This window comes from Pseudonaja textilis, chromosome Z (assembly GCF_049901715.1).
Source record: "Pseudonaja textilis isolate UNSWEBS1 chromosome Z, rPseTex1.2, whole genome shotgun sequence".
In the NCBI taxonomy this organism is placed as follows: Eukaryota; Metazoa; Chordata; class Lepidosauria; order Squamata; family Elapidae; genus Pseudonaja; species Pseudonaja textilis.
The window spans coordinates 63,233,584-63,257,105 of NC_142008.1; the positions used below are offsets into that span (position 1 = coordinate 63,233,584).

A 23,522-nucleotide genomic window follows, 5' to 3' on the forward strand; every position below is an offset into this window, starting at 1 on the left:
TTTAGAAGAACCTGAAGATTTTGAATTGCTTAAAATGAGTAGGAAACTTACAGTTCCCGGTTCTTTAACTTCTACTTCTTCCTCTCCACCATCTGGAGGACAACGTTCAATACAGACAATGTTAAAGCAAGAAAAAGTGACTCTGCAGATGATTATGCAAGGAATTCAAAATATTCAAGCAAGATCAGAGAATATTGAAAAGAGAATAGAGAACATTAAACAAAGAACAGAGAATATTGAACAGATAACAGGAAAGACTGATGAAAAAGTGGAGAACATCCAACAAATGATGTTGAAGTATGATGAGAGATTCCAAAAAATTGAACAAGAAGATAAAAAAGAGACAAGAAGATTGGAGATATTGATAATAGATTAACAGTGGTTGAACAAGATAAAAGTGGTATGTTCAGATGGGAGATGGATAGATCAGAATTCTATCTTAGATTCCAAAACGTAGAGGAAGAAAAAGGACAAAACTTAGCTGATATAATGATAGAAATACTGGCTGAAGCTTTGGAAATAACTCAAGAGAAGATGATGGATGGAATAGATGAGGTTTATGGAGTTTTCACAAGATATGTGATGAGAAATAGCTTACCAAGAGAAGTTCATATTAGATTTACAAAGAAAGCCATTAAAACACAAATATTGCAAGTGGCAAAAGAGAAAACATTGAAATATAAGACAAGGAGATTGTGGTCTTGAAACAAATACCCAGAAGAGAGAGAGATGAAAAGAGAATACCGATTCCTGACTAAAATGCTACTTAAAAAAGAGGTGAATTATAGATGGCTGATTCCAGAAGGTTTAATATTCACATGGCAAGAACAGAGACATAGAATTGACTCGAGAAAGCGGAATTATTTTATACAGAATTTTTGGGAGGGAAAGAGGAAGAGGCAGAAAAAGAAATCTCACTAATTGAATTCCAAGAGGACTGCCAAATGGCGATTGAAAAAGAAGAAGGTGCAGTAGGTGGAAAGGTGGAAGCCAAAGAACAACGTGAACTAAGATCTACAAGAGTTGCTAAACCTAACTACAAAATATAACCAAAATATAACAATTAATATAAATGGACTTAACTCAGCCATTAAAAGAAGGACAATCTTTCATAAATTAGAGAAATTAAAATTTGATATAATTTGTCTACAAGAAGTACATATTAAAAAACAATATGAACAATTATTGATACAGCCCAAACTAGGAAAAATATTTACTTCCTTGACACAATGTAAGAAAAGAGGAGTTGTTTTATATATTAACGAGACCATCCCAGAAAAATTGATTTATACCGATGATGACAGAAGAATATTAATGGTGGAAATAATGGACAATAATACGAAAACACTCCTGATTGCAATCTATGCCCCGAATGACAAACAAGAAGAATTCTACAAAAAAATTACATATGAAAATAATTGAGCTGGACTATGCTAATATAGTTATGATGGGAGATTTTAATGGAATTGTAGACAATAAATTGGACTATACAGCACAGAAAGCAATAAAGCAAAACAGAAAGACTCTCCCTAAATCTTTTTTTTTAATGGTAGATGAAATAAACTTAAAAGATACATGGAGAGAAAGAAATGCTAAAACTAAACAATACACCTTCTATTCAAATAGACACTTACCATGGTCCAGAATAGATGTGATATGGATGTCAACAGAATTAATAACTAATATTCAAGAAATAAATATTGAAACAAGTACTTGGGCAGATCACAATCTAATGACAATTAAATGGAAAGGACAAAAATGAAGATCTAGATGGATGTTAAATAATACTATTTTAAAGGAAAAAGACTTCACACAGTGGATGGAGAAAGAATTGCCTTTTTTCTTTAGAGAAAACAAAAAAGAAGATACATCAATTCAGAATGTATGGGATACAATGAAGGCATATGTAAGAGGCTTGATAATAGACTATACAAGGAAAAGAAGTACTATGAAAAGATTAGCCTCTAAGGCCTTAGAGGATGAGTATAAAAGACTTGAAAAAGAGCTACAGAAAATGCCACAGAAAAAGGACATCAAGCTAAAAATGGATATAGTTAAACATAAAATGGATCAAATAGAAAAAGAAGAATTAGCACAGAAAATTAGAGGTGCTAAACAGAACTACTTTGAAGACGCAAACAAACCAGGTAGATTGTTAGCATACAAATGGAGAAAAGAGAAAGAATCAAGGAAAATATTGCAATTAACAGATGACCAAGGCCAAGTTTGTATGGTAGTAAAGAGAAGACGGAAAACATTCGAGACTTCTATGGGAAACTATATATGCAAGAGAATATTGATGAGGAAAGAGTTAAACAGTACTTACAGAATGCTAATTTACCTCAGATATCTAAAGAGACTGAAAAAATGTTAGAAAGCAATATAACAATGATGGAGTTAACTGAAGCACTCAAGAAGCAAAATAATGGAAAGGCACCAGGCCCGGATGGGCTTCTGGCAGAATTTTACAAATCATTACAAGAATCGTTTAATCTTCCATTGTTAGAAGTTACGAATGAAGTTATGTTAAAGAAGAAGATACCTAAATCATGGTCAGAAGCCTATATTACACTTATTCCAAAAGAGGAGGCCGATCCATTACAAATTAAGAACTATAGACCTATTTCATTACTAAATGCAGATTATAAAATCTTTGCTTCAATATTGGCAGAAAGACTTACAAAATATCTAAATAATTTTATTCATCCTGATCAAAATGGATTTCTGCCAAAGAGACAAATTAAAGATAATATGAGAGTAATCTTGGACACCTTGGAATACTACAAGGCACATCCTGAAAAACAGATGGCTCTGATATTTCTAGATGCACAGAAGGCATTTGATAATGTGAATTGGCGATTCATGTTATTACTGTTGGAACAGATGGGCTTTGCTAGAAAATTTATTCAAGCAATAGAAGCTATATACTATAAGCAAACGGCAAATGATAGAGTGTTGTCATATATTTTTATTTAATTTTATATGTCATCCCTTCTACAATATATTAAATCTATATAAACAATTAAATTAAATGGTTTTCAAAATGGCTGCATACATGGATGCTGCAGTTAACCGTTCCTTCTTTCAATGTATGGTGTGTATGATTCTCTGTGTGTTTTGGATCCTTTCCTTGAGTGAATTCTGTGGGGCAAGGAGCATCTATAGTCGGCAAGCTTTGTTACAAATTGGACTGAAATGTGAAAAGGCTATTACAAATGATTTTATACATTCTCATAACATACCAAAGGAGGCAGTTAGGCCCTGGGGGAGCCATGGATCACTATTCCTGTAGGAAGGAGGAAGAGGTGGAGAAAGAAGAACAGGAAGAGGAAGAGAGGATGCCATGCTGGGGTTTTCTTTAAGCTGAGTAAGTTTCCACACAAGCCTTCAATTCCAAGTATATTTCTTACCAATGCAAGATCTCTGACTAACAAAATGAATGAATTAAGGTTACAGATTGCAAAGACTAAATTCATCAAGAACAGCTGTGTTTTGCTATTCACAGAAACTTGGCTTTGTTCACTCATTCCAGATGCAGCTGTTGAGCTGGAAGGCTACATAGCACACCAGCAGGACAGGAGTAGAGATTCTGACAAGATCAACGGGGGAGGTTTAAGCCTTTATGTGAACAAAAGCTGGTCTATCAACACAAAGACTGTAGACAGCCACTGCTCTATGGATCTGGAGTATATGACTCTTAAATATAGACCCATATATCTTCTGCAGGAATTCAGTGTGGTTTTGATTACTGCAGTCTATTTCCCACCTGATGCCAATACTACCATAGCTTTGGGATTCTTGTATAACATTGTTAGTAATCAGCAGAATAAGTATCCTGATGCTGTGCATATCATAGCGGGGGACTTTAATCAAGCTGATCTAAAAGAAGTTCTCCCTAAATTCTATCAGCATGTTAAGTGTGCTACTAGAGAACCAAACATATTGGACACAGTATATACCAACATCAAACATGGCTATAAGGTTATACAACTACCACATTTGGGACAATCAGATCATATGTAACTGCTTTTAGTACCAGCGTACATCCCTCTTGGGAGACTGGCTCTGCCTATAATAAAGTCAGTGAAATCTTGGCCAGAAGATGCTTCTCAACAACTTCAGGATTGTTTTGAGAAAACCAAGTGGGACATCTTTTACCACCCTGACCAAGAAGGGCACACTGCAACTGTTCTGTGCTATATCATACACTGCATAGATACTTTCACTGTGGATAAACGTATTAGGATCTATCCCAATCAGAAGCTAATCTGAAGAAAGGTATTTGGAAGGCCAAGATTGATTGTAAGAGGAAGATTGAGGATAATTTTTATAGCAATAACATGAGGCAGGTGTGGCGGGGGATTCAGCAAATTACAAACCATCAACTGACCAATGTCATCCCTGCTGAGGGGGATGCTTCATTGGCTGAGGAACTGAATCATTTCTTTGCTTGCTTTGAAATGGAGACATCAGAGACAGATAAAATACAACCACTAGCCAATTGTAGCCCCCACCTCATTGTGGAGGAACAGGAGGTGAGCAGCATTCTGAGGACTGTGGACCCTAGAAAGTCTGCCGGTCCTGATGGTATATCTGGCCGAGTGCTTAAAGACTGTGTTGATCAGTTGGCTAGAGTCTTTACCAGGATCTTCAACCAGTCTTTATCCCAGTCCACTATTCCATCTTGTTTGAAGTCTTCCACCATTGTTCCACTGCCAAAGAAGTTCCCTATCAATAACCTCAACGGTTACAGACCAGTGGCACTCATTCCTATCATCATGAAGTGCTGTGAGAAATTGCTCTGCCGGCACATCATTTTTGGTCTTCCGCATACATTTGATAAACACCAGTTTACATACAGAAAAAATAGATCTACAGAGGACGCTATAGCCATCAGTCTTCACACTGCTCTGACTCATCTAGAACAGCAGGGGAGGGCTATATGAGGATGCTTTTTGCGGATTTTAGTTCTGCATTTAACACAATTCTTCCATATAGACTAATGTCTAAACTTCTGGACTTCGGGCTTTCTAATTCAATCTGCCTTTGGATTATGGATTTCCTGTCTGGCTGCTCACAGAGGGTCAGATTAGACAATCATACCTCTTCAGCCCTTATTCTAAACACTGGTGCACCACAGGGTTGCGTGTTGAGTCCCTTACTCTATACTCTTTATGTGCATGACTGCATTCCCACTCGTGCTAGTAATATTATTGCTAAATTTGCAGATGATACAACCTGCATCTCTGTATGGTTTGCCAATTGCACAGTGGCAGATAAGAAAGCACTCCAGAGGGTTAATGTCATTGCCCAGAAGATCACTGGTTGCCCTCTCCCCTCTTTGGAAGAGCTTTATAACTCCCACTGCCTTAAAAAAGTTCAAAACATTCTCAAAGATCCATCTCATCCTGGGAACTCTTTTTTTAAACTATTACCATCTGGCAGACAGTACAGAATAATAAAAACAAGGACGAATTGTCTGAAAAACAGCTTCTATCCCAGGGCAGTAGCTCTTTTGAATTCTGCTGTATAGTGCAGTGTTGGTGTGGTGTCGGGGGTTTCCGGTTCAATGTGTGAAGGTTGAAGGATGTGTGTTTGTGTTTATTTTCATGGTCATGGTCATGATGTGCACTGAAGATGGTGTTTCTTTTTGTTGTGTGAGGTGCAATGACAATAAAGTAAACTAAACAATTGAAAACTGATGTTAAAACCTCTGTCTTGGTTGCTGCTTTAAATTTAGAGAAAATAGGGACCAAACATAGCTCCTGAAGAAGCATTTTTCATAGTCATGTAGCAAAACAGAAGAAACTCCTTTTTGTACAAATAACTAAACGTAATCAGAAGGCATGGTGGCATAGAAGAGTCTACAGTGTGTGTGTGTGTGTGTGTGTGTGTGTGTGTGTGTGTGTGTAGATAGACAGACAGACAGAATGGAGCCTCTGAGTATGGAGCAAAGATGGGATTCAAAAAAATTTACTACGGGTTCCGTGGGCATGGCTTGTTTGCTGGGCATGACTAGGTGGGCATGGCCAACTTGGCAAGGTGGTGCGGTGTTGAGTTGGCCATGCCAACATGACCAATGCTGCAGAAACAGGGTGATTTCTACATACCTTCCTCCCCCCGCCCTTGGGCTGACAAAAAAAAAGCCCAACTAAAAATCACGACTGCCTGCCAAGTTTGCCTGCCAAATGGGTTTTGTTTTGGGGTGGTTTTTGTTTTGTTTTTTGCCAGAAGCCCCTCGGAGATAAATTTGCACCACTAAAATATACTGTACCTTGTTGCAGCACTGCCTGTTGCTGCTGCGGGTGCTGCTGCAGCGGTCTGGCTGCCCAAGTTAAGAACCGCACCGGCTCAGGGCAACTATGAGGAGCAAGAGGGGAAGCCAAGACATTCTCCTAATAGCAGTCAACTTTGTTCTCTCTCACTCTGGTTAGGCGCTCCCGGTGTGCACAAGGAGCGTGAAGAGAGGCAGACTCCACGCAGATGCGTTTTAAAAGTCAAGAGAAGTTTGCCCAAGACTTGTCGTGAATTCAGGAGCTATACTGCTCCCAATGATGAGTTAGCGGCAATCTAATGAAAAGTCTTCCAGCTCTTAAAAGATTGACTTTAAGAGCACCCCCATGGAAGAAGCCGAGAATGAGAGCAAATGTAGTGGTGGCGGGGGTGACAGGGGCATGTGATGGATCCCTCCACGGTCCCCTCCTGGGTGACAGTCAGGGCTTTGGCACCTCCTCTTTTCTTCAGAGGTGTGGTGTCTGCCTCCCTTCACACTCCTTGTGAAAGGACACACAGCCCATCACCCCTGCCACTACTACATTTGCTCTCAGTTCTTGGCTTCTTCCATGGGGGCACTATTAAAGTCGACCTTTAAGTAGTCCCAGAACATCTGCTCGCTTGCACGGCACCCGCCCCCCTGGGGCACGCTTTCTTCTCCTGGTGGATGCACCCCTCCAGCCCGGCCCGCCAGCAGGTGACCACATGCCCCGGGGCTTCTTGCCCCCTCCTTGTCACGAGATGCCTGCAGCTGCTGCATGCTTTTTTCAGTGCGGCTGCAGTCCAGCAGCCACACCGAAAAAGCATGCCTTGTTCTATGTGCCGGGCCCGGCAAGTCCAAGCAACCGGCACATAGAACAGGGTAGTGCCAGACCCTTGGAGAAGCAAAGCAGAGCCAGACAACAGTAGCTGCCTCTTTCACAGCACAGAAATCCTCCCCAAATCGGCCGGCTGGTCTTCACTTTTTCCACCTGTTTGTTTTGTATGGCCGAGGAGGTGGCCAAAGGGGCGGCTGCTGGAGGCAACTCTTTTTCGGTCTCCAGCCCCCTTTTCAGCACAGAAATCCTCCCCGAATCAGCCTGTTGGTCTCCTCCTCCTTGGCCATACAGAACAAATAGGCAGAGAAGGAGACGACCATCCGACCAATTCGGGGAGACTTCTTGCACTGCAAAAGAGGTGGCTACTGATCTCCGGCTTTGCTCTGCTTCTCCAATGGTCCAGCACCGCCCTGTTCTATGCACCAACTTGATGGGCCTGGCACATAGAACAGGGCATGCTTTTTTCGGTGCAGCTGTGGGACATCCACCCAAGCTGCGCCATAGCTGCCACATAGCTGCCACAAGCTAGGGGCAGGGAGCGATTGGGCGATCACGTTGGGGGCGTAGCCACCGGTTCAGCAACCCACACCAAATCACCGCTACCAGTTCATGTGAACCGGTATGGACCAGTTGAATACCACCTCTAATATGGAGGCATCTGAAGAACAATCTGGCTGTAAACTATTTAGGATTATCACCAACAGTTGAAATTGTGCTCATAAAGGAATTGACAGTGATTTGGAAACGATATGGCACATTTCACACTAAGTACAATTTCCAGATTAATTTTGAGGACAGTCTCATAGAAAGATGTTGTGCTAATAAATATGAGGTTTGATTTATTTTATTGGATAATTTGTTGTTTTTTAACTTTGGCAAATTTAAGATGTATGGACTTCAGTTCCCAAAATGAATTAATTTATAAGTAGTTTTTGTCCAGATACTCAAGGTAGCTGTCATGGAAATCACTCTTCATTTTATCTCCACAATAAATCTTTGAGTAGATTGGGATGACAGAGAGTAAATGAACCAGTGGATTTATATATTTGAAAATGGAATTGAACTTGGGCCCAACAGTCTTAGATGAACGTTTTAACTGTTATAACGCATCAATTGGCATTGATAGCTATTGACAAATCCAGTCTGGCTTAGAGCTGTAAAGCAGGGTCTCCAACTGCGCTCTGTTTGGAACTGAGCCATGCAGGTGCTGGAGCGAGCGCATGTATGGGCATGAACTTCCCCTCTTGCAAGTGGTGACCGCTTGGCATTGTACAAACAGCAGCTGCTTGCCCTCACAGCCTCCTGCAGCCCTCTGCCAGTGAAAATGGAGCTCCATTTTTGTTGACAAAGGGCAACAAAAACAAACTAAAAACAAAACAAAGGAGAAATGTTTCCCCTTTTGCATCTGAGCATGCAATAAGGGTCAGGAAAGGAGAAAAGGAAAGAGGAAAGACAAAGAAAAAGAAGAGAAGATGGGAAGAGAGCAAGGAAGGAAAAATAAGGGAAGAGGTGAAGGAAGAAAGGAGAATTAAGAAGGAGGGAAGGGAGGGAGGGAGGGAGGAAGGAAGGAAGGAAGGAAGGAAGGAAGGAAGGAAGGAAGGAAGGAAGGAAGGAAGATTATAATGAGGGTGGGGGATGGTCTGAGGAAAGTCCTGCCTTAGCACTTGGCCACACAGGCACCCCCAACACAAGTGACGTTGAACTAGCCATGCCCACTCCAGCCCCCTGAGGTCAAACGCAACCTGATGCAGCCCTCAATGAAATCGAGTTTCACACCCCTGATCTAAATGTTCAGCAACATTGGAAAAGGCAAGTTTTTTCCATTCCCCTTCCTTCACCAGCCTTTTTATACTGCTTGGATTTCTTAGTGAAGGCAATAGGTTAATTCAATGAAACAATCATCTATTGTTTCTTTAAAACAAAAATCCCAGAGTGGTAAATAAGCAATAGCTAATGCAGTAAATTATAACCATTGCTTTTATATTGTACATTAAAATTGTTCCTCCAATCCTTCTGTCTTTCTAAATTATAATTTCATCCATGATTAATATTTTTCTTTATTTTAGGGATACCTTTGCTTGCCATACATGGCACTGCAACAGCACCACCTTCTATCTGATGTAACAATCCGCGGTTTTGTTGCAGGAGCCACCAATATCCTCTTCCGTCAGCAGAAACATCTAAGTGATGCTATTGTAGAGGTGTATATTCTTTCCGTTATAATTTCTTATAGTAATTACTTCATGGAGCAAAAGACAACTTATGTATTACAAGGTTCTAATTAAAAAGTTTCTTAGATTTTTATAAAAAAATATTTGAGATTTTGGAAAGCAGTCATTTTATAATCACATGGCATACAAGTGATATATTTCCTTATGTGTTTAAAAGTGTGTATGTTATGTGCGTATATGTGCATGCATGCATGCATACAAGTGTAGATAAGATTCTCTTTGTGGATAAATTTATCAATAATAGATGGTAAACATGTTTAAAAAATATTTTCAAGACTGCATTTAGTCACTGTTGAAATGCCAAAATTAAACTAATGGACCTTTCTAATCAAAGATCTAAAAAAAAAGATTGTATTAGGAGCTAGTTAACACATTACAAATCTATGTATTGTTTCTTAAAGTAAGCTTTCATAACTCCTTGTAAATCATTAATACTTAAGTCTCTTGATAGTTACTATTTCTTGGAGTGCTTTTAGTTACACCAGATTTCTACTTCTTGGTTTGATAGAATTAGATGTGAGCACAGGAGAATCAGGTTGCCTGGACTACAATGAATTTGTGATGCATTCTGAAATCTTTCCATACAAGATGAAAAAGGTGTCTTGCTTACTTTTAGAAATTGGAATAAATAAGTACAAATGATTGCATATGCTATTAAACTCAGAAGCCAACATAATCATTTACATTACATTATGTATGTATTTGTGCCCAATAATATATCACTAGATATTAATTACAGTATAGCTTTTGGTAAGATGGAAATAATATACCTATGTTTATGATTACAGTTTGTGTTGTTTCAATCACCATCTCTACCCCAAAGTTTTTTCACTTTGAATTGTTCTCAATCAGATTGAGGAAGCTCTTGTCCAAGTCCATGATCCAGACCTTAGAAAAGTCTTAAATCCTACAACAGCTGACCTGAGATTTGCAGATTTCTTAGTGAAGCATGTAACTGAAAACAGGGATGATGTCTTCCTGGATGGCACTGGCTGGGAAGGAGGGGATGAATGGATTCGAGCCCAATTTGGGTTATATCTCCATGCCCTACTTGCTGCTACAGTACAGCCAGGTAAGTTCTGGAATATTTTGATCTGTAAATTTAAACAATCTTACAAAATACTTTGTAATTGTCCAGGAGAATCTAGAAAAGGAAAGTCAAAAAAATCCAGAGAGTAGGATATGGCCAGCTTAATTATTGATTGAAAGACATTTCCCTGTTAAAAAATATCGATCATTTATATATTCTCATGACTAATTAGTCTATGAGTTATTGTGAAAATGGCTTTTGAGAAACTAAATTGATTGAGCACAAACTATGGGTGGCATTGAGACATAATACTTCAATGTTCTGCACAAGTTCATCTCAACTGCCCTTGCAATCTAGTCTTGAAATTTTTGTCTTCACTGGATTAATCGAGATTTAGTCATGGTTAAAACCTCTGGAGTAGACTAGCTGAAATTGATTAACTGTGTTATGACTAACTTTTCCACTGATTTCAATGCATATGATCTAAATGTTAAATCTGTATCTAACCATTTCATTTGTAATCCTTACCAACAAGGGTCTGAAGCTTAAAGAAAAGGCTAGTTTTTCTCTGAGAGCAACACAAAATTCACACTAGTAAAAATTAAAATATTGTTAAAACTCTTTCTAAATAGTCCTATGCTGAGAGAGATAATGCTCAGGATACATGAAAAGAAACTATATTTAGTTCTTCAAAACCAATTGAATAATTGCAAAACTCCTTTTCCTGGATATTTATATTCTTCTGGATGGAATAATGGGTGATTTGAATTTTGTAAAGTAAAATTGATGTGTTTACTTTTTGAGTGAAGATACATTTATACTTTCGCTGATTACATTTGAAAAATCACTCTAATCCCATTTCTGTTTGGGTAGGGAGCCATTAACAGTAGCCCTTTCAAAGAAGAAACTACTTTTAGTAGCACTTGTCATCTGTATAATTTAGAATTAAATCATGCATGTTTTGGAATATGCAGGAAAAATTTGGCATAAAAAGAAACTATCAACTTTTTAACCATTTTGTTCCTTGACTAGATATTTCTGTATCCATCAGTCTTATGATAGTTTTATGCTATTGAGGAAAGGAAAAAAGAAGTCTTGCCCTTTAAATAATAGGCAAAGTTCTTTCCTTTTTTGGATTCAAATTTCCAGGCTGGGAGAAATGCAAAATGATTTGGTCAGCTGCTTGGAAGTCAGAATCAGTTTATTTATAGGAAGGCAGGTAAGAAATCTGACAGTGTTCCTAGGATTAATCTAATAAGTGAGTAGAAAAACCTCTCTTTTATACACTTCAGGTTCTTTGATTTGTAGGCGTGAATCTTTGAAGACTTTGATTTGTGTGTGTTGAATTTCTGTCTCTTTGGGATCTTGGTTTTATGGTCCTGGTCCTTTGTAGTTGCTTGTTTGCTATCATGTTTCCTTCCTGCCATGCTTTTTGGTTTGCTTTTCACAAGTTTTTATAACTTGCCATCTATTATATTTCTATGGGAAAAGATCTTAGCTAGTTTGTAGGGTTTTTTTCTCTGTATCTCATGCCTGTAATTTTCTCCTTCCTTTGTTGTGAAAAGTAAGCTGACTCCAGCTGTTTGAATAGCCCTATTTGACAAAGGGTGGGGGCTGTTTCCTTAGAAGAGGGGGGAATCATAACTTCCAACACTATCACGGTGAAATAAATTTCTTAATATATTAAATTCTAAATTCAAGTTAGCTTTGCCTCCTCCCTATTAAAGGAAGATTACATAGAAAAAAAATAATCTGTCTTCAGCAAATCTGAGATTGCTCTTCTATTTCAAAATTAGCCCTTTAGAAATAAACTAGTATTTCACTGAGGAGAAGGTATATATTCTTTTATTGCTTAAGAACAGACCACAATCAGTAGGTATACCTAAAGGATAGAAAGTATTACAACCCAGTCACTTTGCTCATTTTATTTAGCAGATAGTGAGAAAATATTGTCTGACTTTGGAACAGCCTTCGTAGCAGCTTGGAAGAATACTCATAATTATAGAGTGTGGAACAGTAATAAACACCCAGCCCTTGCAGAAATAAATCCTAGGTAAGATTATATCAATTTATATGGAAATGAAAAAGTTATGGTGATAGTGATAAACTTCTCATAATTTGGGAGTGTATTTGCTTAAAATCATTGGTGGTAAAATCTTCTGTTTCTTCCGCTGAGAAAGATTCTGCAAAGTTATTCCTGATTTGTTGAGCTCAAGTAATAAGCCAGAAAGTGTTCAACTTCCTTTGTCCTTAATAGTACCTAGCTAATTACTGAAGCAGCAGGATTGCCGGGCATCAGCTGTTTAACACACAGGGAGAGAGTGCAGGATTGCAGGAGAAGGTCAGTAGCAAACCCTCTGTGTGCAGGCAAAGCGTGCACTCACCAAACCAGTTGTTACACCGGTTGAATCACATCCCTGGTTCCCAAAGACAGGAAATACCTAGATTATTGATTCCTAAGAAGAGGGGAGGCAAAATGTTTTAATGTATCCCATTTCACACAAAAGTAATGGTTCATAGTTATAACTGAGAAAGTATATGAAATGGTTTGTCAGCTTACCTTTTCTCTCTCTCTCCTGCCCTACCTCACTTTTCAGTCATCCATTCCAAGGACAATATTCTGTTTCTGATGTAAAATTAAGATTATCACAGTAAGTATTGCTTATGTTTTTAGTCTATTATTCAGTTATGGCAGTGTTGGCTTAAAAAGTGAAATGGATTGATCAATGCTCAATATTTTATGAAAAATTAAGAATTTTTTGAAAGATTATTCAGATACTTCTAAATAGGCATATAGACCAAGTTTTAAAACTATTTAGAAATAAAAATAATGTTCAAATTCCTGGAAGCATTCTGAGATTGAAAAAGCAATAGATTGAGTTTCAAGCAGTTCCAAAATGGAACAAACAATTTTAAATTCAAAATATTTCAAATTCAAAATATCTTACCATTCTAGTGCTAATTATCTGCATCATAAATTAATACTTCAGTTTACTTATGCTTAATTGATACTCTTAAACATTCATATCATCATCATCATTTTAGCCATTGTCCACTGCATAATGAAGGCCTCTTCTGCATGTTTCCATCTAATACAGTCCTGACCTTTCTTTTGCCAGTTGGGCCTATAATTAATACTATTAAACATTACATACATGAAATTAGCAGAAACCAGTAAGACATGCTATTTTATTTCTTAATTTAGTTCTGTTCAGAACAGTGAACGTAGTAAGAAGATTGGAAATGCCATGGTTACCACTAGTCGAAATGTTGTGCAGACAGGAAGAGCTGTTGGTAAGTGATCCTCTTAACTAGAATCAAAGTGCTACAAATTCAGTGGCTGGACTATGCATCCTATTAGGCAGTGATGAAATTTATATGGCTAATGGCTTAGTGTTATATATAAACCCAGACAATTGACTTTTATTCCGGCTTGCAAACAAGAGACTGGGGAGAAATCTTCATTCCGCAAAATATCCTTCCTTTGGCCAGCTTTAAAATATTGGTTTTTTGCTGAACCATAAATTCAAATTTTACCAAAAATATTTTTTAACACAGGAAATTCATGAACCATTTAGGTCCCACATAATACCAAAAACCAAACAAACATTCCGTAGCAAATTAAAATATAAGGATAAAAGAATATATATGTAAAAGAAGAAGCAGGCATCCTGCGATCTCCAAAACTAAAAACTATATTTGTTGTACTTACTAAGCTTTTGTCAGCCTCTGTTGACATCGTCAGAGTATTAAGCTACCATTATAGAGACTCTGTCTTTACATATCATTAATCAATTTAGCCCTTGCACACATAATAGGCTCTTCCAACAGCCTCCTATCTGTAATTAACTTTTTTGTTTGGTCATGTTAGTCAAAGGAGGCTTATCTCTTGTTGTTGGTTCCTACCTTGTCAGATCCAGCCTGGAATGCTTATCTCTATGAGGGATGTTAACCTGCCAGTTATTGCAATTTGTTGCTTTGCTCGTGACCTTGTGGTCGGCCTGGCTCGTTCTTCATTATTTCTGTCTGTTATAACTTGAGGCAGCTCTGCCAGACTCCTCTCTATTTGGACAGGCCTTTGTACAAAATCCTTGCTTGAGATTGTGGTTTGGAGTCAATGAAATCATGCAAGCAATATCAATATTTACAAAGAATAAGGAAGAGATGCATACATGCACCAGTGCCATATAATTTATAATTAATGATTTAACAATACTGATGAAGAATCATGAAGCACACATGCCTAAGTATTGCAACACTTTGCTGTAAGCTGACAATGACATTATCATATTCAATTCTACAGGTAGTCCTCAATTTACTACCACAATTTTTTAAATATATTTTTATTGTTTACAACTATAAATATCAAACACAGTACAACCATTTTGGCATTATTCTGCCATACATACAAAAATATTATTAAACTATTAGCATTCATATTATTGATACAGTATTTTCATTCTAGATCTATTCATTCTAACTATTTTTGTTCCGACCTTCCCCTCTTTTTTGCAACCATTGATAAAACTTACTCCAAATATCATAATATTCTGATTCCCCCTTATTTTTCAATGCTAAAGTTAATTATCAGATTCTGCATAGGCACTTATTTTCCTTATTATTTCTCTTTCTGGTGATATATTTTTGTTTTTCCAGTATTGTGCATAGACCATTCTCACCGCTGTATATTATACCTTTGCTGTAGCTTTCTGTCATTATTCCTAAGAGAAATAGTTCTGGCTTAAATTGAATATGTTCTCCCACCATTTGCTCTACCCATGTCTGTATCAGTCATCAATATTTTCTTGCGTGGTTACATGTCCACCACGTATGCTAGAATGTACCTGGCAAATCCTTAGTTTTTGAATATTTTGGCAAGCCTTGCTGGGGGAAGATGCCACCTGTAAAACATTTGTATAGATTTTCCTTGTACGCTGTGGCCATTGTTAATTTTCTATTATTCTCCCAAAGATTCTGCCATTTAGCCAATTCAATATTATATCCAAAATTTTTGGCCCATGCCACCATTGTCTCTTTGACATGCTCTTCCTCCAATTTATATTCTAATAGATATCCATATAGCACCTTAATTTACTACCACAATCGAGCCCAAAATTTATGTTGCTAAGTGAAATATTTGTTAAGTGAGTTTTGCCTCATTTTATGACTTTTCCTGCCACATTGGTTAAGTGAATCACCGCAGTTGTTAAATTAATAGCATGGTTATTAAGTGAATCCAACTTCCCTATTGACTTTGCTTGTCAGAAGGTTGCAAAAGGGACTCTGCCACCATCATAAATGTGAGTTTGTTGTCAAGTATCAAATATAAATCATATGACCATGGGGATGCTGTGGTCATAAGTGTGAAAAATGGTCATAAGTCACTTTTTTCAGTGCCGTTATAACTTTGAAAGTTCATTAAGCAAAATGTTTTAAGTTAAGGATTACCTTTATTCCTAAATTGGATTATGTAGATAAGAAGACTTGACTCCCTATTATCATAATTCTCTGGTTATTAATAAATCAAAGACTATGGGTTTTTTTAGAAAATGACATTGCAGTCATAAGTGGCTTTAAGGAACAGTCTTCTCTAGACTGGATCTTGGCTCCCTCATCATCAAAGGAGCTCACATAAAGTGAGAACACATGTAATTTTTTTTGTTAAAATTAGTAAATCACTGTTATTCATATTTTTAGCCATAATTATTAACGTATACCAAGACAAAGGTACTCCTATACTCCCTATATAGAATTCAAATAAAATGTACAAATTATGGAGCACATACAATACATGAGAAGTATTTTGTATGTGGCTAAAAGGACCTCAGTTGTTGCAGTCAGAGCCACATTGGGAATGTGTTTTCTAAAATCAACGCACACAATTATTGCACCAAAATCAATGCTAGCAGTTATAGTGGCCCAGTGGTTAGAATGCTCTATTGCAGGCTAATTCTGCCACAGCCTGGAATTCGATCCTGACCAGCTGGAGGTTGATTCAGCCTTCCATCCTTCCTAGGTTAGTAAAATGAGGGCCCAAATTGTGGGGGCTATATGCTGACATTTGTAAATTGCTTAGACAGTGTTGTATAGCACTATCGAATGATATATAAATTTAAGTGCTAGTGCTATGGAAACTGACAGACTTCCAAAATTATGCTTTGATAGTACAGACTGAATTTCAGCTAGAGAACTCTTTGAATTGTTTCCTATTTTGGATAATGAAACATCTGCAAGAAAACAACCAAGCTCAGAGAGTATCAAGGACCTCTCAACTGTTGAACTACATAAGTCACAAACTGTATCAGAAGTTGTGGTCTTCCTGTTTCTTATCCACCTGTCTCTGGGAAACAAGAAGACTGCTGCCCAAGAATCTTGAATATATTGTAAAAGCTCAGAGAGATATAATTACCTTCAGTTCATTGAAGACCCTCAGCTTTTATAAAGTCATCTTCCAACCTGCAAAATATTTAAATATAGAAATGCCCAAGCATCGTAGTGGTCTATTTCTCCAGCAAAATTTCAGCCGTTGTACACAATGATTAAATATTAAAAGATTTTTTACCAAGTACCATATGACAAGGGTATTATGAAATAAAAGAGACTTCTGGTCATAACTCATATATTATTTGAATGCCAATTGTATAATAGAAAGAGAGATCAATATCCCTGTCTTTATTATCTAATAAAATAATTATCCAGATCAATATCTTAGATATATTTTTAAATGGCTTATTGGGATCCATATATTAAAACAATATATTTCATGTGTGGTAGGAACCCAAATACTATGTATAATATGGTCCTTTATTCAACCACAACAGTACAATTGAGAACTGTGAGGATGTGATTATGGTAAATTATAAAGGTGATGCAGAAATATGATTTATATATCCTTTTAATTCTTTTATTTATTCATTCATTCATTGCCTAAATTTATATAGCCACTCAAATATGTAATGCTGAACAGCATACACAGCACATATAAAAATAATAAAACAAAATAAACACACAACAATTTAAAAGTATTGAAACAATAATTATTATTTTTAATCCGTAACCTGTGTGGAAGCGTGCACTTATTTTTCTAACAATACTGCTACCTGGCAAGCTCCATAAACATATCACTGGCTACCCAGATCAAATGGCAGCCATGTTTTCAACCCTTTTGAAGGTGATCAAAATTAGGGCCAGTATGAACTCTGGGGAATTAATGTTATAGAGCAGGTGTCCCCAATCCCCTATCATGCCTTGAGCCATTTGGAACTGGGCTGCGGATGTGAAAGTACTGAAAACTCTGTTACAGGTATTTCTGGCTCTCCATCAGATAATGTTCCTTTATGGACTGGACCTGTGACATATCTTTCCCACCAGAGTTGATGGGATTGATGAGATTGGGGAGAAGCAGTCCCTCAAATAACTCAGCTCCATGCCATGCTTACTTTTATTTGGTTACCTGTGGTCTTATTGTTTTATATTTTATATTCTGATATGGCCTAATGGTTACTGTGATGAATAAAATATTATTATTCAGCCAGAAGACATATATTCTTAATCTATTTTTTTTTCTCCCATTCCCCCTCTTATTTTGTTTTAATACAGGTCAGTCAGTTGGAGGAGCACTCACCAGTGCAAAATCAGTAATGTCTTCATGGTTTTCTACTTTCACCCAATCCTCTCAAAGCCCTGGGGAATAATTCTTCTGGGCCAAGATCTTACATTTCTTTTAAAAAATCAAAAACCTTTGCTATAAAAGCATAGGCGCTTGAATTCAAGCTGCATGAAGATGAGCTGCACCACATATAATTTGGCAAATGTTTTTATACTCCTTTGCTTTCTTTTTGAACCTTGTTACACCTTTATTTTTTATTTTGGAGGATGGTGATCTATGTCAATTTAGCTTTTTCAAATTAAATTGTTCAGCATTGTTTTTAAGAGTTGAATTATATTTCAGTATGGAACATGATAGTGCATATGGAAATAATATTTCAACATTTAATACATAAAAATATATTCAATTTGTATTTGTAATATCTTTTCCATTCTGCAAGTCCAATGTGCAGAATTTTTTCCATATATATGGAATATATTTCCATAAATGTGTTACAAATGGAAGTAATTGTCAGTGGGGTAATGTGAAATTAATGAGATTTAAATTAGTTAACTTTTCACACTGAATAGTTCTAACTACTGTTTTTGTTAATGGGAATGTAATGCAATTTCATGTTATATTTAAGTATCTCAATCTAAATACTTCTAACAAATTATCTACCTCTCCTCAATTAAGCTCTTTTTTTCCATAGCTTCTATAATATTTTATAGTCAGCATGTGTTAACTAGGAATTTTTGCTTCATCTATATACACGTACATTATGTTTAACCTTATTCAATCATTTTGGGGGAAAAAAGTAGTCTCACTGATGCCTATGAAAACATAATATGACCCAGTTTAAAACAACAACTTAACAAAATATTTACTTTGGGACCATTTTCATTTTGAAATAATCCCATTGTCACAATTGGTCATTCTCCTTTTCAGAGTTGATGTAATGGTAATGCATAGATTGTTAACAAAAATTATGACAGCTGTAAGTAGATTATTTATTAGGTTTCTAGACATCTGAAGATTAAAATTACTAGTACATTATTTCTTTCTTGGCTGCATTTGATCTTGTTTACCATAATCAGATTTTTGTATTCTGAATTTAAGAGAAACATATGATTGTATTTTTCTAAATAAATTTATTTCAAATATATTCCTAGTTACAATTAATGTCCACGATTTCCTTATAAAGTAGGAATGAGAATGCCTGTTATCAAATTTGTACTAGCAACATTCTTGTCTATTTACTGTGCTGTGTCAGTTCTGAAATTAGATATTTAATTTCTGCAATTGCTTTAATGATTGGCTATATTATCTGGAGTGAATGGAAATTCTAATTAAAGCTCCATCATGAAAACTTGTTCTATAATATTGTTCTTATAATATAGATTAGTTTATTGTACAATAAATATCTAATCTATTCCAATTTTATGAAAACTAGTAACCAGTTTTGGCACCCCAAGCATCCATGTACTGTCTTTATAAAGATTAAATAGAATATTTTATAGATATATTGCTGCATAATGTAATATATGTTTAGAAAGGGCAGCTAGTTCCATTGGAAAGAAGCTAATTGCTGTTTCCAAACATTTTGATAACTGAAATGCAATGAATATCGTGATTTGTCAAACAACTGTTCTTTTAATAGTGCATTACTAGAGTAAGTTCTTAAAGTACAATTCTGTTCTGCACGTATAACTGTTAACAGGGTTGTCAAAGAAATATTTTATCACAAGAACTTGCTGTAATCCTATCAATAAAATTGAATTTACAGATAGCTGGACAGACTATCCAGCTATTGACTAGAGTTTAAGCACAATGAAAGTACCATATTTTTCAGATTATAAGACACACTTTCCTCCCCAAAAAAGTGGGTGGAAATGTCTGTGTGTCTTATACAGCAAATAGGGGCCCATTTTTGGCCTCCCAAAGCCTCCGTGTTCTGTTTTTGCCCTCCCCAGCGTCAGACTCTGCAGGCCAAAAACGGGTGCGTTTTTGGCCTCCAGAGGCCTTTGCTCCCCGGCATCAGGGAGGTCAAAAACAGGACCCACAGAGGCCTCCAGAGGCCAAAAACAGGCACATTTTTGGCTTGCAGAGTGCTTCTGGACATCGGGGAGGGCAAAAATGGGATTCACGCAGACAAAAAAATTATTTTCTTGTTTTCCTCCTCTAAACCAAGGTGTGTCTTATAGTCTGAAAAATACAGTACTTGTAGTAATGAATAATTAATTTTGAACAAAAAAGTGGAATAGAAATCAAATACACTGTAAAGTAGTTGCTTTTGAATTTTAAATGCTATCATCACATAACTTTGGTTTGATTTTTGTTCTGGTTTGGTTTATTTTGATTGTTGGGAGTTTGTTGATTATATACACTTTTTACATAGAAAAATTACAGCTTTTTGAAACAAAGGTGACAATCCCATGCAAGTATTTATAATATATGCATTCTAAAAGTTAGTTCACATACTGAGAATTTAAGAAGAAATATTTAACCATATCGGTAAAGCTAAAAAGTCATCATGTATCAATTTCTGATCCTTTATGCATAAATCACTGATTATGATATGACTCCAACATATCTTTTTAATGATGGGACTGATATTTCAAATTATGTTGCTTCAGTGATACATAAAAATGCAATTAATATGAACAGTGTATCTTTGTATTCCAGCCAATAATGACTTCTGTTCTGGAATTTGAGCCTTGGGTACAATTCTTTAAACTCCATCAGTAGGAAGTGAAAATTAAAAACTAGGTTTTACTTAAAAAAACACTAGGATTTTATTTTAGCGTGTCAGTTTATCTACCTAGTGTATTCCTGTGGCATTGTCATTCATTGATAAGTACTACACAAATGAAGTTTATTCTTCCAATTCCATTTTTAATTCCTTATTTTGATGTTTTTACTATTGTGCAGATAGATCTTATAACTAAAGTCTAATTTAGCTTTCATTGTGTCTTATGAAATGGTTTATATCATCAAATGGATCTTATTTTATTGTGACACGGAATGTGTTTGTGACTCAAATATATGATAAAATGAGTAAAATGAGACACTCACGCTTTTTTCTACAGATAGGAAAAAATGTGAAAATAAAAGTTGCATGTAAAAGGAATAACTGTGTGCAATCAATATGCCATGAAATCTCCAGTTTCTGAATATATTATATGTACCCAATCTTACTGTGCGAACAAATGATCAAGAACAGATAATGCGAGTATTTAATAGATATTTTGAACATCATGTTGATGCTACATATGCATGAACAGGTTAGGATCAGACTTACGGTCTCTTGCTATTTTGAAGTATTTTTGTTTTAGCACTGGGATTTTCTACTGTGAAAATATATATTTGCATCATACACAACAGATAACTAATATTAGTTTTTAAAACTTTTTTCAAGCATTTAGAAATGTGTATCATATTACAAAATGAAATAAATACTTAAACCTCTTATCTAATTTATAAGTCATTAGAATCACAAAATTAACTTCTGGACATACAAACATAGTTGTCCAATCATGAGTTAACTGAAGTGAAACATAATAGTAAAAATTAATTGAAAGCAACCCATTATCAGTTCTAAAAAAATAAGTATATATTGGATGAACAAAATAATTTATTTTTAAGGTATCTGAAGACATGTTATTTGGATAATATACTGTAACAAAATATGGCACATAGATTTCAGTACAAGTCATTATTTTTGCTATGTAGAAACATTAGGAGCAGATTTCACATGAGAAATTAACAGCGCTAAAAGCTTCTGAACTGATGAAATTTGTGTTATAAAGATAACAAAAATTAAAAAAAAGTGAAACGCTAAAAGTGCTTTACACTTTACCATCTCTAATGTTCTTCGGTGGATACAAATTTTAATATCCCCAAAATCTTTTTCTATTGAACATGTATGATGATATAGCTAATGGAAAATGCTTATTTTGTCTATGAAATGACAATAAAAAATATAAAGTCCACAAAACATTTTAAGTCTTATCCTCAAGGACAGGAGTGTCAAACTCAAGGTCTGCAGATCTGGCCCACCAGGTGCTTAGATCTGGCCCACGGGGCTACCCTGGAAACTGGGAAGGACCAGCCCATGGTGCCTCTGCCAATGAAAATAGAGCTTGGGAGTGCTTCACACCACTCTTATGGGCTCTGTTTTTGTCAGCAAAGGGCTGTAAGAGGCCATCGCAGCTGAAAAGAGCCCAGGAGGACTGTGTGCAGCCCTCATGAGCTCAGTTTTCGCTGGCAGCGCTAGCAAAACAAACTGCTAACAAAACAAACTACTAGCAAAAGTAGCATATGATCACAGGAGTGACATTGAGCTAGCCATGCCCACCCTGGCGCCCCAAGATCAAACACAAACCTGATGCATGAAATAGAGTTTGACACCCCTGCTCTAGGCAATTTAGAAAATAACTGTTTTATCTCTTATTTTGCTTTTGCCTTGGTATCCCATTCTACTATAGCCTGAATTACCATTTAAGTCAGGGGTGTCAAGCTCAAGGCCCATGGCTCAATGGGCTGGATCCAGCCCACAGGGTGCTTAGATCTGGCCTGTGGGACCACCCTGCAAACAGCAAGGGACCCACCCACAGTGCCTTTGCCAGCCAAAACAGTTCGGGAGGGCTGTTTGTGGCCCTCAGAGGCTTCATTTTCAGCCACGACAGTCTCCAGCTCTCTGCCAGTGAAAAGCTCGGAGGGACAACATGCAGCCTGGGCAGGCCAAGTGATGTTGAGCTGGCCATGCCCATACTGGCCACACCACCCTGGCTCCCCAAGATCAGACACAACCCTGATGCAGCCCTTAATGAAATCGAGTTTGACACCTCTGATTTAAGTGTTAATCATGGTTTCAAACTTTTCTTATACATACTTGCTATAAAGCAGTTTCAGGTGCATATTTTTTAAAAAAACCTTATGCTGTTTTGCTGTACAGACGCACCAGAATCTTAGATAATTTCCATAAAAATAAAGATCCTAATTGTATATACACCCTTTACAAGTTTATGACACCAAATATTAGCTCCAAACGTCCAGGTAAGCCACCAAAGACTAAGGACTGTAAAGTAGGTGGGCCTAATCACATATAGGCAGAACTCTTTGGAGAGTATTTTTTAAAATAGATGTTCCTGGTTTTGAATTTACATACTATACCATATCATTTGTTCAAAATGGTGTGACAGTTGAGTTTAGTTACCATGATCAGATGCTCTCAGGTTGACAAAAGGATAACATACCTGTATACAACTAGATCCTTGTCTAAGAATTTTTCAAATGTTTTTGAGCTGAGGAATCTGATGGTTTTAAAAAAAAAGCTATAATCCCTGATCAAGAGTATTACTCAATATTAGATGTTACATGTCTTCTTTTAAATTTAAGATTGCAATTTATATCTATCTAATATATATATATATATATACACACACATACACACCCTCACACAAATTTATGAGTACAGATTAGCATAATCTCAATGCCTCCCTTCCACAGACAATTTTATATTTACATTTTTACAGGGACAAAACCAAAATCAAAAGGAGCCCAAATTAAAGAACAAAAGG

At 36.5% G+C, this 23,522-nt stretch overlaps 1 protein-coding gene across 13 annotated transcripts in view; it reads left to right on the forward strand.

Moving 5' to 3' along the window:
• The window catches only part of AVL9 (AVL9 cell migration associated), a 106,792-nt gene extending 87,483 nt beyond the window's left edge, over positions 1 to 19,309 (forward strand). For 4 of the 13 annotated variants that reach the window (XM_087917923.1, XM_087917925.1, XM_087917928.1 and 1 more), the window contains 6 exons: positions 9,158 to 9,292; positions 10,175 to 10,394; positions 12,285 to 12,405; positions 12,950 to 13,003; positions 13,558 to 13,646; positions 17,952 to 19,309. In XM_087917923.1, coding sequence (XP_087774049.1) covers positions 9,158 to 9,292; positions 10,175 to 10,394; positions 12,285 to 12,405; positions 12,950 to 13,003; positions 13,558 to 13,646; positions 17,952 to 18,046 — 714 coding nt within the window. In that variant the 3' untranslated portion in view covers positions 18,047 to 19,309. The remainder of the gene's footprint in view (positions 1 to 9,157; positions 9,293 to 10,174; positions 10,395 to 12,284; positions 12,406 to 12,949; positions 13,004 to 13,557; positions 13,647 to 17,951) is intronic. The other 9 variants (XM_087917924.1, XM_026702206.2, XM_087917931.1 and 6 more) reach the window with 3 other exon arrangements.
• The last annotated feature ends 4,213 nt before the right edge of the window (positions 19,310 to 23,522 follow it).